The 19,724-nt window shown below is 33.5% G+C and overlaps 1 protein-coding gene across 2 annotated transcripts; it reads right to left on the reverse strand.

Annotated features, from left to right (window-relative positions):
- Positions 1 to 1,970: 1,970 nt before the first annotated feature.
- Positions 1,971 to 18,962, reverse strand: LOC108913674 (KH domain-containing, RNA-binding, signal transduction-associated protein 3). 2 transcript variants are annotated; one of them, XM_018719261.1, is made up of 5 exons: positions 18,684 to 18,962; positions 7,066 to 7,190; positions 6,563 to 6,962; positions 3,378 to 3,653; positions 1,971 to 2,053 (listed from the first exon to the last, which is right to left on the reverse strand). In XM_018719261.1, the coding sequence occupies exons 1-5, from the start codon at positions 18,901 to 18,903 to the stop codon at positions 2,049 to 2,051; spliced, it is 1,026 nt and encodes a 341-aa protein (XP_018574777.1). In that variant the 5' UTR covers positions 18,904 to 18,962; the 3' UTR covers positions 1,971 to 2,048. The 2 variants fall into 2 exon arrangements, with proteins under 2 accessions (XP_018574777.1, XP_018574775.1); XM_018719259.1 differs by lacking the exon at positions 1,971 to 2,053 and adding an exon at positions 2,097 to 3,128.
- Positions 18,963 to 19,724: the final 762 nt, after the last annotated feature.

The raw sequence follows: 19,724 nt of genomic DNA on the forward strand, positions 1-19,724 counted from the left end.
TTTAAGTAAAGATTTAAAATACCTAACAGAGGTTCAATAACGGGGGCAAATTGCACTATTAATATATTATTTAAAGAAATGGCTACCTTGGATGATTATGGTAAGGCCACTTCTATCTTTAAGCTATAAAAAAGTATAAAATAAAACTACTAATATAAATATATAAATATTTTTAGACGTGTGCGTGTAATTCACATGTAGGTAGTGAACTTTTGACTATAACGTGTACCACAACGTGTACTGTACGTCTCAAAGGTTATAGAATATATTTGAACATAAAAAAATTGGCCGCGAAAGCAGATCGAGGGAGTGTATGTGTGTATTATCACCCTGTATAAAAAATACAGATGAGTGCGGATCCTCTATGAAATGGCAAATCTTACATTTGGAATTACAGTTACAGACTAAAATATGACGATTGGACTTACTCTAAAACAAATATTCACGATTTAAGAGATACAGGGTGTAGAATATTAGAATTAAATTTGAAATTTCTCAATAATTTTGAAAGTTTTTCTAATATGTAGGCATAAGCAAAGAAATTATGTTTTATATTGTTTGGCACAACAAATAAAGAGAATACTTTTATATATTTTATTTTAAAAACATGCAGACTATTCTCGAGTTATTGCTTTTTATTGGGTACTTAAGTACTTACCTATATCTATTACAGTTATTCAGCGTTTTAACTGAATTTAAAATAATTCTAGAACTATTTTTTCACAAAAGAAGTTTGGAAAAAATAGAAAACTTCTACATTAATAATTTTTTCTAGAAATACGATTTTAACTATCTTAGGAATTTGAAATTCATGGAAAATTGAAGAGTGGTGTAGAAATTTCGAATTTTTGAGGATGTATATACCCCCTACTACCTCTTGCAACATGCAAAATTTATATATTTTGTAGGTATACAAATTTTTCAAATTTGATTTTTGAATAAAAATTGATTCACCAGTGAAAACGGCCAAATTTAAAATGTATTCTTCATTCTGCCCCTTTTTCAAAAATAACAATTTTGTTTCCCAGCGGCATGCCATGGGCAGTTGCATAATCAGGGGACCAACATTATGCTTCAAAAAAATTAGAGATGCGCAGAATTATTTGTTGTATTCATAATTCCCGCAAAAATTTTTTGAGGTTGGTACATATAGAATTAAAGATATTTAATTATTTAGCCATCGATGATTTAGCCATTTTCTTGTAATTTTGTTGGTAATTGTATAACTGAAACTGACATTTTAAAAATATAACCTTCTATATGTCCATATTTTATTATTTTTGGCAAAGTTAGCGATTAGTAAATAGTAATCAGTTGACTCTTAATTTAATATTTAATACACATAGTTTATAAATTGAAGTATTACGCCAAAATCAACAGTTTGGTTATATTTTTCTGAATTGAGTATCATTATAAAATATGTAACCTGCTCAAAAACATTTTTTAAGAATTCCACTAAGATGGAAAAACATTTAAATAAGCGTATTGGCTATCCGGGGAAAATTAGAAACCAGTTCATAAAAAAGTCTAAAGGTAGGTAATAAGTAAAATATATCGACATATTCATTAAAATAAAAGCAATATTTTGCTTTGTGTACCCTCAAACAGTGATCTGTGAAAACATGTCACTCATAGGTGCCTTATTAGATTCAAGGTCAAAAGTACTTTTTCTGACATTTCCAACGGACAAGTCCCTATCACACTTTTCCAAAAAGTGCCCATCTCTACAATTTCTATATGTAACGTTTCGTCTCTCCAGGATCATGATTAACTTCATTGTTTTAAATACTGTCCAGATTCAGACGTTTCGTCTCGAAAAATTCATCTTCATTCTTGCATTGTATTATTCACTTACAATAAAGTAATTTTAGAGACATTTTTAATAAATTCCACTAGCAATTTAGTTTCCCTTTAAATTTTGATTCATACCTCTAGTGTAAGGAACTTGGAAGAAATAAATAAAACATTAATTACTAAATAATTATTTATTAAAAAAAATTTGTATCACAGACATATGCCAACGTAATCTTGCTCTATGTAGTCCGGTGTTATCCTGTAAAATTAAAAATTAGATTAATATCAAATTATTAAGTAACTAAAATCAAAATGAAACTGAGCTTCGACATTTAAATTTTTTATAAATAAATAATGAATGATCCTTATTTTATTTTTAACAAGATCAAAAAATTCTTCCAGAAACCTCCACCAGAAACTCAGTTTCTTCTTGATGAGATGCTGCCAGTATTCAATATGTTTAACATGACTGGACTTACATAAAAATAAATATCGAATTTAAAATTAAATAAAAAAATTAAAACGAACAATGTATTACGTATTAATTGCTAGGAAATAATAGTAAAAGCACAGTTATTAGGAAAAAAATCATGTTAAACAGGCTTTCCATCTGTAAATTTTTATTTTAGTATGTACCATGCAGTAAATATTTAAAAAATAAAAAAAACGGATTATTTAAAGGTTTACGTTTAATATTACGTTTTAAACATACATTACCTGATGTCGAACGGAACACTAGAATGTTTTAAAATCAATTATTATTATTATGGGGGAAATTAAGAACTTTAGAGAACTTTACATTTTATTGTAGACTTACACAATTACATTTAACTGGTTAGCTAGATTAAACATATATATTTGTATTTATAGAGCTATTCTGTAAGTGTTAGTGACGCGTTCACACATTTGCTCTCTCCGGTTCTTATAGAATAACTCATTTTACAATTATAAGTACATTTAAATGTTTATAATCCACATAGATTTACGTAAAGCAGATATTAAGAAAAAGGCTATTAAATTTTTAATTGGATAATTTAATACAATCGCTCCGATTGTAAATTTTTAAAATAAAAAATTTCATTAGTGCAACAAAATTAATTTCTTTTTAATGTATAAAAAAGAAAAGTAACATTTATTTAATAATAAACATGTTAATCCAAAGATTTTAATACAACGTAGTCAAAAAGTCTAGAAATATATTTCTACTTTTACAGAGCTAATTTATTTCGACGGACGAGTATAGGGAGAGGTTCTATAACGAGAACTTTCAGTATGACGGGTGCTCGATGAAGTTGTAGGAGATTTATACGGCTTCCAAGTCCGAGATGACGGTTCTGTACACAACGGTTTAAAAAATAATTAGAAACAATTTATGGTAGCTTTATTATTTATGGTTTAAGGTTTAGTTTAAGGGACGCGATTATATGATTTAAGGGTTGATTAGTTTTATGTATTATTTAAAAATATGGCACAACTTTACGAACATTGTACCCTATTTTAAGTTATCATCCTTATACTGGAATCGGGTTTTCTTTTTATTTTACGGATCAAATTTATGGATCTGTTAAGACCAAAAAACTTACCGTATGAGGTGCTGCTCTCTCGGTAATAGTCGGGTTCATAGTCTGCTTCGTAATGGTGCGACGGGTATGATCTAGAGGGCGGCATGGAAGAAGAGTATTCGTACGAAGGAGGCGACGGCGTGTAACCGTCCTCATCGTAGCCGTAGCTTTCCTCCATGGCGACACGTGCGCGGTCCAAAATTGACATGATCTTTGTCTTGGCCGGCATTACCCTAGGAGTGATGACTGGGGTTCGTGTTGCAGTTCTCATTACAGGGGGCGCTCTTGGTAGCGCAGCTGGATTTAAAATTAAAAAACGAGTTCAAATCACTTCGCACAAAACAAGTAGTTCGAAAACTCAATTGTCCGATAAATAAATAATAAAAGATAAATTAAAGTTAGGTTGGACATTAATAGGCCGTTAAACTCCAGGAGGTATGGCAATCAATGCCCTTATATTTATTACCCATTTTTTTTTCTTGTATATCTTTGTACATGTAACCTTTATGAGTGCAAAGACTATACTGTTATCGGCAGAGTTATATAGAGGGTTTTAGGGGTGAGCTTGACAAATTTTGACGTTTGTAGGCCGCTAGGAGGTACGCCCTTATTTATTACTCTATTATAACAGTTTAATGAGTAAATTGGCTCTTTTTGTGGTACATGTTCTTAGACCTGTGAGCGTTAGCTGCTGTATCTCCTGGCCATAGGCAGCTTAGGCATCTCTAAAACTGCACAATGTCAAGAATTATGCCTCATACATGTTACAATAAATGCAAATATATTTTTGCAAAATCGCAAAAATCCCGTTCGTATGAAAATTTGTTGTATTATAAAAACGCAGTTACAGAAAAATTCTAGAGAATTTGTATCAATAAATATTTTTTTGTTATCGTTCTGTGTTATTATGCATCATAAATTACATCGAATGTATTAATATACAGGGTGTAACTTTAAGTGGGAGTTTTTTAGTGGTAATAGTATGTGTTCCCATGAATACGAATCTGAAATTCTTCTTTTTTAATCAAATAATTACTCGAGTTACAATAGTTTTCTAAAATGCACTTCAATACTTGTGTATGCTGTCGCTGTAATCATGTATTACAAATACATGAATTGTAGGCAACCTACAATCAGGGTTCGTAGTGGCCGGGAAAACCGGGAATACCGGGAAAAGTCAGGGAATTTGTTATTCTTCATAAAAAACAGGGAATAGTCAGGGAATTTTAAAAATATTCATGAAAGTCAGGGAATTTGATGTTTGCAACTGGAAATTTTGTGAAAGCCGGCCCTGGGTTCTTGAAAGAAAACTATTTGTGGTTTTGAAACCTTTATAAGAGGTTGTTATTTGGAGTCCAGTCGAAAAAAAATTTAATGCATAAACACCAATTAGTATGTAAAAATGAACTACAAGTGACCTGGATTTCTTTTTTATAAGTCAGGGAAAACCTGGAAAAGTCAGGGAATTCTTTATTACTTTTGAACTATAAACCCTGTACAATGCGCGTGAAGGGAGATCAATTGTTGTTACGGTTTTGGAGACAGCACATTTAACTGTGAATTTGAATGTTTTTCATCGTTGGAAGCCATCAACAGACTATTTATTTTTGTGTATTTCATTTAGTTTTATTGATTATACTTTTTGAGGTTTTGCTAGGTTAAGTACTGTTTGTGTGGCATACATCCACTCAACAAAAGTAACTCATGGCGAATGGTGTAGAATTGTGTATGCACTGAGACTAAAGCGTGCCATTATTTGAGGTTACACTAGTTTCTCCTGCGGCAGGGTACAAAAATTACTAAAAAACAGGTTAAAAAAAACTTTTTACGACGGAATTTGATTAAATAAACTATTGATACACGTTTCTAAAGGTTAAAGGAAGCCTCTGTATAAATATGACCCCATTCGACGTTACACCCTGTATAAACTGTTATTCATCTTGAAATAATTAATATTTCTAGGGATCAGATTTTTTTTTTAAACTTTACCTTTTCCCTCTATAAATTTTATTTACTTAATGCCAAATTAAAGCCCTCAACCGCATTGTACAAAATCTTAAAAAGCTTTGATGTAAAATAGTCAATTCTACGAGAGTGACAGCTAATAATAAAATTTTTGTTGGATATTCACAAATTATGTAGTTGTGTTTAAACTTATTGCAATTGTAATTAAAAAATAAATATGCTCTACAGAAAATCAGTAGGACAAATAAGAAAAAGTTTAAAAATAGTAATTAGATCATTAATTATGACTATTATGAGCAAATTAGAAACAGTACAGATAAAGCCAACGAAAAAGGTAAATTTAAACCATACTTTGGCAAATAATAAAAAAAATAATTAAGTTTTTTATAAACTAAATATGGCAGAACAGAGAACAGAATCTAGACTTAAACCTTTACATAGTTGTACCACAGTATCGCTGAAGGTGATTGATGACATTCTATCAAGATCTGATAAGGGTGAATTTAGCGCTCTCGTTTTATTAGATTACTCAAAAGCATTTGATCGAATTAACCATCAGTTGCTTCTGGCAATACCGCCTTACATGGGTTTCAATCAAAATGCCATAAGCTTAATTGAAAACTATCTTAGGCATAGAATACAAATTGTTAGACTGGAAAATATTTATTCAAAAGCATTAAATATTATTAATGGTGTACTTTAAGGTTCCGTTCTGGGCCCACTTCTCATTTGCATTTATATTACTAATATAAAAAAGTTGATATGCATTGCTGTGCTGATGACATACAACTGTTGATTTCATTTAAAAAATCAAATTTACTCCAAGCACATATTACAAATAATGTTTTAAGTTAAGTTAAGTTATCCAAATAAATGAAAACGTATTTTGTTTAGACAAAATTTGAAATATTCGCATCGGTAATACAAAAATAAACATTCACGATTCTGTCAAGAATTTAGGTGTTATTATTATGGACTCCTCCTTAAGGTTTTTAAACCATAACATAAGTATAAAAAAGGAATTTTTGTAATTTGTGGTGATTTCATGCAGAATTATCGTATAAGAATGTTATTCATCTGAATAACATCAATATAATAATATCTCAGATAGTAAAAAAAATGAAGGACTTAACATGAAGAATCCTAGAGCTTTACACTGTTGCATTTTCTATTATCACCATTACAAACAAACAAAACACCTATTTAAATCTCAGCATTTCTTAATATTTTTTATCACTTACGTCTCAAAATTGCGGAGGCTGGAGGCCTTCGAGTTCTTGGTTCTGCTTCTTCAGTTGCTCTTCCAGGGGTGTCGGAAGAAGAAGTCATAATCTCCATCTCTCTCATTTGTTCCTGTCTGATATTATCGTTGTTGACTGGGATCAAATATTTCCTCACTTCGGCGAGGGCATACGCGACTCGAGCGTGTGCCTCAGCTGGTGGGCCTAAAGCGGAAATTTCAACGTGCAGGTCATCGGATAAGTGACTGTATTTCGGGTCGAGGGAATTGCGGCACTCTTCCTCTTTTTGACGGTCTTTCATCGAACCTCTTCCGAGAACAGCCATCTTGCACATGGTCTCCTCCTGAAGTCGCTTCATGGAGTTGCCTTTTGGACCCAGAAGTTTCCCAACAAAATTGAACTAAAAATTTGTTTTCTAAATAATAAATCGCAAATGAAGTTAAGGTCATGTATTCTCTAATTACATATATACAGACAGAATTATCAATTTTTGATAACATTACCTTGGGGTGTTCCCGAACAGGTACCAGTACTTTAACTGTGACTTTAATAGGCTTTTCTCTGTAAATATCCACATACTTTTGCTCCTTTGCTGGTGGCCTTCCCATTTGCTGAATTTTTGTTATTTCTATAATAAAATATCCATGTATTAGTTATATCAGAAAATGTAAGGAAAGTAATCGATAGAGATTATACATTTATTAGTACGTTTTGTAGAAAGTTTAATTGTAATTTGCAGTAATTTTGTTACACACTGCAATGATCGTTGAGAACATGTTATGGCTAAAATACTGAAGTGATGGTGACAGCACACCACTGTCAGTGGGTGTTAAGTATTTTTTGAGACAATCCTCTAATTTACACTAATAAATACAATTACTATGATCATTAATACACAATACATAGTAATGCTTACTCTGTGATTAGTGTTGAAAATAAAATGGTCACAAATCGGAACCACAATCACTCCTTGTATGTTTTTTGCCGCTTGTGTCTTGTAAATGCATGATGGCTGAAGTAATAGCATTTTTCTAGAAGAGTGTAGAGTATTATTTTTTAATAATGGGGTAGTTTTCTTCAAGTGCAAGGAAAACGGAAATCAGTAATTTTTTTACTTTCATTTGAAATTTTATTTTGTGTAAGTTAAAGCACAAAGCGAAAAATTTGGGAAGTCTATTTTTTATGTAGGATTCTATAAATCCAATGATTCTGTGTGCTCTGTTAAAGCCTTCTCCAATTATAATTGAATACGAGAGGAAACCTTCATTGCCATTGCCAGATCGAGGCATTTTAATTTTCTGATCTTTATAGTTTCCGAGAAAATAATTATTGCAGTTATAGTACATACTTTCAAGCATTACATGGCTAGACAACTGTTGTCTCTAACGTGATTCGCAATACGCGTGGAGAGCCACGTGGCCTCAGCGAATCTGAATACTGAAATCCGATTTTACAATAGTCATTGCGATAGTGTTTACAATAGTTTTTTAGTAGTTAGTGTCAACAATGACTTGCATGTATAGCAACTCAGAGTTGATGGATATCGTTTTCATTTATGGTGAAACATTTGTGTTATGGTGAAGCAGGGCAACATTTGTGTTTGTAGAAACTGAGTAAGACGGGCCTAAATGTTTTTACACGTCGTTGGACAAAATTTTGAACAGTTGGACATCACATATGTCAAATTATTTTATTAATTAAAACCACAAATTGATTTTATTAATAATAAGAGCGGCAAAAGCAATTTACCTTTAAATTTCAACATCAAAACATAAATGTTACTTAACCTTTAACTTTTACCTAAAAAATACGTCATTTGCAGGTGCTTAAATTTTTCTTAAACTCGTATTTTACTTTATCCAACAATGTTACAAAATATTTACGAATGTCTTTTGGGGATGCATTATAAAATATTACTGACATTACGAACCGAATCTCTCAAATTCGGTTTAATATAAAGGTGAAAAATTCTTTTGTTAAAAGTATCCGTAAAGGAAATGGGTTTCGGCGGATACATTCACAGGAAACAAAGCGTTAAAATTCAAGAACCCTCGCAAGATTAAAGCCAACCCCATTGAAGGGCCTTTAAAACATTATAAACACGAATAAGCGGGTAAATAATGGGTATAGGGCTCGGAAAAAATGAGGCGGAGAAAATGCGGTTTTCCACCTATTACTGTGGGCCGCAGTGATAAATGAACAGGTGGAAATGGATCGGTTATCCATCAACTTCAGCGGAGGCGAGAGAGGATGGCGTTCCTGCTAGTTGCCGCGGTGTAAAACAAAAGGCGGACAAAAAAAAAGGACCGGTGGAACGGCGTCGGGGTGTGGAGTGTGGACGAATCAATTTATGTAAATCGATGCTCGGATTTTAATTTAATGGAATCGATGCAAGGGCGTAGGTTGCGGGGCTGTAAAGGGTCGTTCGCATTTACTGACACGGTATAGAAACATGTTTTCTATAACTTCTTAGTATCCACATACAGGGTGTCAGTTTTAGTTAGTTAGGGTACGTCTTCTACAGAATATTAATCTGAAATTAATCTTAATTGAGTTACAATTCGTTTACATATGCATCAAAGTTAGTTGACAGAGAACGAAACTGCAATGGAACATAATTTTATAAAATCAGATTGCGCGCGCCATTATTCCATGGCTAGAAATTGGCCTCAATGATTTGGGATCGAGGGGGATTATCCCTCTTTATCCTGCCTCATCTCGTGTAGGCCTGGACAGCCTTCGTAGGTGGGCCCCATCCGTCGTCTACCCCGACCGCAAATGCGGCCGGTGTAGGCGCTTTGTGGGACCTCCTATTGTCCTGGCTGGGCCCCGCCGGCTAGGGCCAGCTATGCTAATGCGGACGAAGCGTCGAATATTAAAAAAATTCCGATTCCGTCTTTTAAAAATTGATATTTTTGCAAATCATTTATATTTATTATGTTGTGTAATAGGCGTTACTATTTGTAATTGAAACTCATTTGTTTTACAGTAATTACGTGTCTGGGTAGCGCAAGTACGCCATAAAGTTACTTATTTCAGTGCTGTGTGTCTTCATTATTTTTGCGCATATCATGTATAGGAATCAAGAAAGATGAGATTCGACAACAATGCACGTCGTAACACCCAAATGGGTATAAAGACGCTGTTAATGTGTGCTGTTTTTGAGGTTATACTAGCCTATCCAGTGGCGGGGTACAAAAATTACAAAAAAAAAGTTGTCAATACGGAATTTGAGAAAACACATATTGTTTTTTAAATTTGTAATGTGCAAACAATTTAACTCGACTTGCAAAATACGATTGCAAAACTCTGAATGTGTAGGCTCCTTGTAGTTCGCCACTACTGTACCGTCCATATTTACCATATTTACTATGCAGATTGGGCTCTGTTTAGTCCGACTCTCAGTCCGACTGTAATCAAATAACAACTATTCACCGCTTTTTTTCTTAATAAACGTAATTTGTTCTTGTGTGTTTTTTAAAAGATTGCAAAAGTTTAAATTGATTGTAGTGACAGTAATGCTATCTATTGAAAAATCAATGTTGCGAGAAATACCATACTTTCATGAAAAAGTAATTTAAAAGTTTATTTCGGACAAAAGCAGAAGAATGGATTTTCACTATCAAAAATAATGTTGAGTACATTTTCCCTATATTTCAATAGTACCTACTTAAAATAATTCTACCCAATTGTATTTTACTTTTTTTTCAATACTTTGTACCTAAATTTTTCGCCCTCCTTGCTATGGAAGACATGAGCCGCCACTGATTATGACTAAAAAACTATTACTCGTACATCGTACATAGCTAATAGAAATGGAAAATGACGCCACCATACTGTGTGCAATTCTAGGTCCTAATCGATTATACCTACCATCAAAAGTAGAACACGGATTGAACTATTAAACAGTTCTCCAGATAAATTTACATCTATTATCTCAAGTAGGTTAAACAACAAAATTGAAGTGCAATCGGTGTAAAATTGGTATTCCTTAATTGCCAAGCCTTGAGGGTTGAACGAATTTATAGTACAGACGCTTCATAAATGTTTACAAGCCGCGTGACCGCAGTATATACCTACACACTGGAACGGATGCATATTGTTATATTCATGAGGCCAATTTTTAATATATGCAACCCGTCGTGAGAGGGCTTTCCGTCTCTCTCGCACTCATTGATATTAATGGAAGTTAGAAGGGAATTACTTTTAAAACGATTTTTTTTTATATTCTTATTAATTTCCTTTCGTTATGAAATTGATGTGAAGGTAAACTATTAATACAAATTTAAATATTAGGAACAGAAAATATAGAATTCTAGGTATTAGTAAAATTATCATAAACAATAATGTAACGAAAAGAGACACAAATCCCTCCCGCTTATGGCTTCTCTTTCTATGCCCCTGACGCAAAAGCACTCAACAAAACAGTCAAAACACGGTAGATTCCCTCCAGTATGTATATAATTCATTGCCGCCGAGCTTAAGCAACTCACATTGCAGGGCTGGTGCTGACAACGAAAAATCCCTAAATCTTGACGTCACCAATATTAATGATTCGTTTACAATGAACAATGACAAACTTTTACGTCACTCTCAAGATAATGCGACCGCTGATTGGTTGAATAAAATATCGTGAAAAATTAGGCCAATCAGCCAGTGAAATAATTTTTAATTTTACCGAAATTTAATAGACTCTTTTAGTGTGACGTCACATATTTAGGCAATCTGCAACAAATTGTCATAGTTGAAATTGTGCAGACCGAATCATATTCTTGTGTACAATTTACATAGTTACTATAAAACGTGTTTCGTAAAATAGATACACTAATGTGCTTAAAATTAAAAAAAAACAATATAAAAGAACATTCCTAAATTTAAATAAAGTGAAAATTTAACATTAACCGTGTTATTCCTAATGCGCATGCTTAATATATCATCGCTGTCATCATCATCTGTATTTTCTCTTCTTTTGTTTAATCTTGGCACTTTTTAGTTCTACCATGTATTTTTATTGTTTTTCTTGGCGCTGTTCTGTGTCAGTGTGTTCATCGAGTGTTTATTTCTTCAAGTAGTTTATTATAGACGTACTCTTAACCATAACCAAACTTTTCCTGAATGATATCCTGTGGAAAGGCTACTTCGCTTACATTAAATTATCTTTAATGCGCATGCTCAGTAACACTGATACAATTTTAATTTATTAATTACTTATAAAAGTCAAAATTGTTCTATAAATTTAAATATGTAAATTCTATAATTCTATTAGTTTGTCACTTGGGAATTGAAACTTCTTAAATATTTCTAATATTGCCAGAATATCGCGATATTTAAGGTCATGACAAAGAAACAATTTTTTTGGCTCTTATATCCAAAGTACATCAGGTCGAAAATCGATCTAGTAAAAATATTGAGAAATTCTTCATGACAATGATTGTGTACTATGGGGCTGCCTATTATTTAGCGTATGTGACTAAAAAGGTCTATTGCCAACATGAAGGAAATAAAATTACTGTTCCAAACAAAATTACTGCACATGTGGCTTGTAATAATTTATTAAGGCTCTGTAGTAATTGGCGGTATCGAATACTGTTCATAGTCGTAAGAAATTTAAAGTATTATATAAAAAATTAACCAGTAAATAAGAAAGTAGTTTTTTATTTGTTCTTTATAACCATTTGATGACTTAAACTTACATTCTTCAATCACATAAATTGCTAAAATTACTTCAAAGACTTCGAACATAAATAGGTTGATGGCATAATACTTTTCTATTGTGCTCTCGATTGTGCCATTATGTTTACTTTAAGTTTAGTGAGAAAACAATTCGTTTGTAACAATTTGTCTCCCAACATCTCTGTTAGTGACTAATGTACACATGAAGTTAATGACATGTGAAAGTAACTCCCTCCCTACTGTTATTTAATGACTTCTACAACCCTCCAGCCATAATATTTACCCTTCAAGATGCCTATACTAAGTGTTTACGCTTGAATATGGAATTTCGATACCGTCAGTTAATTAAACATCAAAACGTAACAATTAATAACGCAGTTTTGTCAAAAGATGTTTGTAAGACTCATCCTTAGCGGATGTAATTAAAAGAAACGATCCAGGCCGAGTGTGTACACAGTAGCGGCACAAAGCCGGGGTTAATTTGTTTTAATGGAATTACTTTAGATAACAGCGCTGTTTGTGTACTCAGCAACGCAGAAAATGGAACACTAGGAAATTAGTAGTAACGAGTCCTAAGGCACATATTGTTTCGTGTTGATGCTATCCCGAGAACTGGCTTCGTACTGTAATTTATTATTATTGTATTTCAAAAATAATCAATGCTTCTCGAGTTGGGAGCTCTTTAGGGGTCGATGCGCTCCACAAAGGTTAATTTTGAAATATGTATACAGGGTAGGCGTGGGCCATTTTAATCCCTCCACCCGGATATCTCTGCCCAGGTAAAGTTTAGCGAAAAATGTTTCGGACAAAAGTTACTGCATTCGGAGAGGGGCATGTTATGGTGACATTGCCTACGACCCTGAAGGTAATTGTCAAGGTCAACTTTGTTTTTTTTTTAAATAGGAACCCCTATTTTTGATTTCGGATTCGGAAAGAGCGAGAAACTCTACGTTCAAATGATGTATCATATGTCCAAGGTCATGTATCAAGCACAATTGGTATGAGTTTCAACGACAGATTAGATAGTGATCTGACCTCAAAAAACATCACAGGGAAACATGGTAGTTAGCCATTTCTAAACGATAGAAGATAGAAGAAAACTACAAGTGTTTTACTTTTGTTGTTTATTTTCTTAAAACACTGTTTCTTTTAAAAGCTAAAATTTGATTTTAAAAATTACACAGGACCACAACAAAAAAGGTCTCCTCGGCCAAACCTATCGTATTATATGTTTTTTAGGTTGCTGAAACCGAATCTGCAACTGCAACTCATTTGGTCCCATCACGTCAGAGTTTTTTCTAACCTCAAAAAATAGCTGAAAAATGGTAGAATTCAACAAAATCAACCCTGCAACCTGTTAAAACCCACATCCTTATGATCCCGAACGAGCTCGACAAGCCGTAAAATGATAACTCGCAACCGTAAAAATACATAACCTCAAAAGTGGATGAGCCTAAAACCCAAAATAAGCAGCGAATAAACTTACACATAGGGCACAAACCTTCATTTTTGAATAGTAAACCCTTTCAACCTAAAACCCCGAAACCCCATAACCTGAAAACACGACAAGACCTCAATTTGAAACCTCAAAACCCCGAAGCTGAATAACCCTAAAACCCCAAAACTTCAAAACCAGGGCCGGCATTAATAAGGGTGAGGGTGGCGATCACTTCGAGCGTCACACATGATCAGCGAGATACACACTTCGAATAAAGAAGCCACTGGCCGAAACTCATAAACTTAAGCATCCGAACCCACATACTCTAGGGGCACCTTACGCAGTAGAGTCCCTAAACCCAAAATCCCAAACCCACATACCCTGAGCACAACGTACGTACCTTGGGCGCAGCAAGATCTACGCTTCCATCACACAGGCCTTTGGCGGGACACATGAAACCAAGCTTCCACACCCTCATACCCTAGGTCCTAAGTGAAACAAGAGAGTGTTAGAGTTTGCAAGGTTAGGTTTGATACTAAGCTCCATTTGCTTCTTTATCCCCTTTGTAACAAACATTGATCTCGCTCCGACCAGAGTATGTGGGCTTGGGAGCTTAAGTTTATGAGTTTCGGCCAATGGCTTCTTTGTTCGAAGTGTGTCTCGCTGCTCATGTGTGACGCTCGAGGTGATCGCCACCCTCACCCTTATTAATGCCGGCCCTGGTTTTGACGTTTTGGGATTTTAGGGTTATTCAGCTTCGAGGTTTTGAGGCTTGTCGAGCTCGTTCGGGCTCATAAGGATGTGGAGTTATAAGGTTTTAATAGGTTGCAGGGTTGATTTTGTTGAATTCTACCATTTTTCAGCAATTTTTTGAGGTTAGAAAAAAACACTGACGTGATGGGACCAAATGACTTGCAGATTCGGTTTCAGCGACCCAAAAGACATATAATACGATAAGTTTGGCCGAGGAGACCTTTCGTCGATTTTTTTTGTGATCCTCTTATTGACAGAAGACACCCTGCATTTTACTACATGCACATTCATAATTTTAATACATGCATCAAAGAGAATCTGAAGTTGTGAGACGAAAACTTAGTAGCCGTCAAGAAAACATTTTTCGATTTTCACACAGAACTCTAGAAGGGTGAAAAGATGTGGAAATACGTAATGAAACACTGAGTAAACAATAGTAGAAATATATTTCCCCGTTTGAATAAATCTTCTATCATTATTACCGCTATAACTCTGTTTTGCGAGTAGCGTAAATCAGTTAGCGCATTATAGCAGCGCCCCGTTAATAGTTATAATGCATTTAAATCATTGCCTAGGAAATGCTAATGCAATTTTAACTAATCAGAAAATTTATGGAACATACTTATGGAGCTGCATCTGGGTTAATGAATTTAGGACAGGAATAACTGGAATGAACATTGAAATGGCTATGAACATCGTATATAACTCGATTACGGTCCTGGGAAATAGGAGGAAAGACAGTTTATGAAGCGGGTTCATAACTCGATATACGAGATTTAAAGGGGCGACACCACAAACTCTTTGCGGATCAAATATGAAGGTTTCTAAAAGTTTGATGGAATTTTCCGAGAAAATAAATAAAATACTACAGTCTTCCTGGTAGAATTTTTATTACGTTACTGCACTGTGTACAGGGTGATCGTCAGTACAGGAAAATGGAAAGATCAAATAGGAAACTGCTGACGGGAATCTTTATCTGGGCGATTTTTTTTTTAATTTTTAGAAACTTCATTTTGCCAAAATGAACTAATTCATCACATGAATTGCTGCTATAAAAGATGTTTGGCCACAGATTCCTGATTGGTAATCTTTTCATTTCGGTAATAAATAAAAAAAATTGCCAGGCATCAAGCCAACTGTTCTGATCAAAAAATTGCAGCCATTCGGATTAATCGGTGGATTTTAATTGCCCAACCAAATTGGCCAATCTCACCAAATGATTATGTCGTTACGTTGTAATGTTCTGGATAGATGATGGAGGTCGATTATGATTTTATAATTTAGGTTATTATTGCTATTCATTATGGTATGCGTTTTTTTCCTGAGTTAGCTTGTATTTAGTACCTAGGTTGTTGTAATATCAGCATGGATCGAGGTTATATGATTATGAGGTATACATATTAAAATCGCATTCTCTTTCTTTCTAATTAAATAAATACTATTTTTTATTTTTAGAAATAAATGTACGATTCGTAATATATTTTATGAATATTTTCATAAGAAACTATTGTTTGCCAAATCCCATATTATCCAACTTTGACATGAAAATATGGGTAAATTACATTATGTTTTAGTTAAATACTGATCATTCCAATTAGAGAGTACCTATACCTATTAATTATATTTTGTAAAATACATGATATTTAATATTTCTGTACAAAAAAATTAGACACCTAAAGCAATCCCAAACGCGTAAACTGATAGGTTCGCTTGCCTGGTTGTGATTTTTCGAAAGTTTGTAAAGATAGAAACAGAAGATAAGAAAGAAATAGAATAGAAGATAGAAAATTACAGCATATGCGCCAAATCGCAGCCTTTCTTTTCTTTACCTGTTCCAACCTCTTTGGTTTGTTGACTTAATATTACGATTTTGAGTACTGAGGATAAGTCCGCAGCGGCAAAGTAATGGAATGAAGATTGTGTTACCAATGTAATGTATTTTTTTTGTGTTACATTTCTAATTTATGTTATGTTGTTCATCATTATATTACTGTAAAATCGCAAAAAACTTTTATCTTCGTAGGTATAATATTACGGATTTAATGAACTCAAGGAAGAAATTTTTTTCGCTTCCGATGAACATATTGTCCCAAATTTTAAAAATCTTGTCTTTCTATTAATAACGTGTGTATAGTGCGAACTGACGGGTTTTAGAGGGTGACGAAACAAACATTTTTCTGTACAGTTCATATTCGTAAGTCCTGTTTACGCGGCTTTGAAAAAATTCGAACTTTTAAATTTTAAATCGCCGTCGTTATTAGTTCGAAACAATTTTTAATTGCTGATATCTAGATTTATATAATCAGATTATTTTTTGGAGAGTAGTAGTCTAACTAAACTCAATATATCCACCATTTCTAATCGTGTCTAAATCATTGTTCCTAAAATTATCTGCAAGTGTGATTTATTTTGCTACTAGGACCATAGACCTAGTAAACTAAGTAAACTATGGACTGATGGACTGGCCCTAGAAAGAGAGGTCAATCGCGCTGATGTGTGCAAGGTAGATGAAGCTGGTTGAGGCAAATACCGGTAAAACAAATGATGGTACACGGGTATACCGTTACAAAATGCCATAAACAAACTGAAGTAAATGTCATGTATTGACATTATCGATTGATTTCTTGAATTTTTGTGTGACTTAGTGTATGTGAAAGATTCGTAAAAACTAAATACGGTGCAATCGTGTTCTGCGATAAATTGCATAAAGACACGTTTAACTGGGGAACAAATTTAATTTCATAAGTAGGAAAGAAGTTATGATGGTACCAACATGTTTATACTTTTTGCATCTTTCTGAAAATAATGACCAAGCAGAGTTGTCTCCGATGATAACATATTAGAGTACATCATTTCCCCCATCCTCAAAATAAAATGTCATTTTAACGTCCAAATTTTGCGGCTTTTAAATGTGTTACTATTCAAATTATTTTTTAACATCAAATTGAATATAACGAAAAAGTTTGCTTAACAAAAATTCTCTTCAAATCATATGTTGAACAAAGAAAGCATCGACATAGTTTGAATTTATACAGTTCTGCAAAGCAAGAAAATATGAAATATTTGAAACAACTACCTCAGACGAGCTTGCAGTAATTTTAACCGATCGAGTTTACGATATGAGGAAAATAAATGGAGAACTACATAAATAAGGCATTATAAAAACCATTTGGAATATTATAGCTAAAACAATTCAAATATTGTACTGTTACATTAGGCCAGTAATAATAATAAACACTTTTACATACCTACACTACTGGAAAAATGAATTTTTCTTGTCTTTTGCTCTATATTATTTTTATAAAATCTTTGAATACGGCCCAATAGAAAAAAGGGGTAAGGAATCGAGTATAGCTAGCTGATTGGTTGAATTAAATGTAGCGCGCTGCAGTCGAAATTCTGTGAACGAAGCTTAAGCCCTTACTAGCTCCATCTCTCTCGCACACGTCTGAGCGATTACCGTTTATATAGGCAAAATGACAGTTGGGCGTTGGGCGAGTCCAGTAGTTTATAAGGTATATGACTAGGATAGATATACCAGACACTATACCTAATAAACAATAATGATAAAATTTTACCTATGTCTATGGTGGTTCTTTACTTCCAATTTTATAATTAAAATATATTTTGAGTATATTGCTGATACGATCTGACCATGAAGTACAGAAGGTAAACAAAAATGTAACAACAGTAAATGAGATGACTTTAATCTAGAGAAGTCTTAAATCTAATCAAACGTGATACATATGTGGTGATACCGATTGGAGTTGAGTAAAGTTCTCGTACCTCATGGTAGTTCTAGCCAATAAACAAACATTTTGCCGTAGCACCTTAAAAAAATCATTTTTCAAACGAATGATTTATATCTTCAAGAAGTTCTATTTCACAATTCTTTATATGTATTTTCATTGTGGGTATTTTTTAACATTTAAAAAACGACAATGCTTTAAGTGTCTATTGTTTAACCATTCGATAGCAATAGCACTGTAGTTGATCTTACATTTTATTATCCAGTATAGGGAGCAACAATTAATTAAAAATAAAAATTGCGACGTATATTATAATTGTATTCTTATAGACCTGTAACATACACCTAATTAGGCAAGATCCTGATATTTTATTGAAATTAATCTCCCACGAACAAATGTAAATTAGTTTATGTGGTCATAAATGAATATATCGAGGCGTTACTTTCGAATGATTCCAACAACACACCTGTTTCTGGTACCAAACACAAAAATAGGCTAACATTTTTACCTTGGTCAATTAATCTTGTGGCATTTGGAAGTTTGTTTTGGTCGATCGATAACTTCTCGGCCAACAGCTCCCGTACATACTCCCCGGCTTTCTGATTTAACGCGTTTGTCTCCTCGCTGTCACCGTCCACGCTCTCTGTGACGGTGTCTGGCATATTCTTGCGTTTAAAATTATCGGTGTAACTCGCGTAATCGCCGTTGGAATCGTATTTATCTGCCATAGAATTATTTTAATCGCGTTTATACACAACAATGGCGTCCACGTCTACACCTCAGTCGCGCGAACTAAACAGGGATAATGTGATTGGCCAGCGCATGCGTTATTTCTCCGTCGTCAACGGTGAGAGGCGGCACAGTAGTTTTTGGAATTGATAGATGTCGCTAGTAGTTATATAATATATTTTTTTAAAGGTACTGAATGGAATATGGATATCCATCCAACTTTGTACGATAATATTGACATTTTCCCTTTATTTGTCGCAGAAGAATAATATGCAACTTATATAATATGCAAATTAAGTAATATCAATGGCGTGCCATTATTATTATCTCTGACTATCCTTTCAAAAATGGTTGATCGGTCTTTTCATGCAATATTTAAGTTTTTATAAAGCATATAAGCTAAGTCTAGCTGTTACATCATTCGGCGCAATATCCTGCTTAAATAAATATAAATATTAATATCAAATTGAAGCTTAATTACATTTTGCTGAGGGTCGCAATTCCCATGCCTAATTCAGTTTGCTCTGAAGTTAATTGCGCCAAATTATGATGTGGATAATTGCATTCGGGAACATCAAATGTCGAATTTGGTAGCATGTGGTTCATGTTGTATCTCTCAAAACAATATGATATATTGTATAATAGACGAGTAGACGATAATGTCAATTTAAGTGACTTCTAATTCGACAGGGAAAAGTAAAAAATAAATTCTAATAAATATTAATTGACATACATGCCATGCCCCTAATGCCCCTACTAAAATTGTATTACACCAGCCTGTAAGGAGCTAATAATAAATAAATATCTAAAATAAAAACTA

Source organism: Anoplophora glabripennis, unplaced genomic scaffold (genome assembly GCF_000390285.2).
Source record: "Anoplophora glabripennis isolate ALB-LARVAE unplaced genomic scaffold, Agla_2.0 scaffold535, whole genome shotgun sequence".
NCBI classification, from domain to species: Eukaryota; Metazoa; Arthropoda; class Insecta; order Coleoptera; family Cerambycidae; genus Anoplophora; species Anoplophora glabripennis.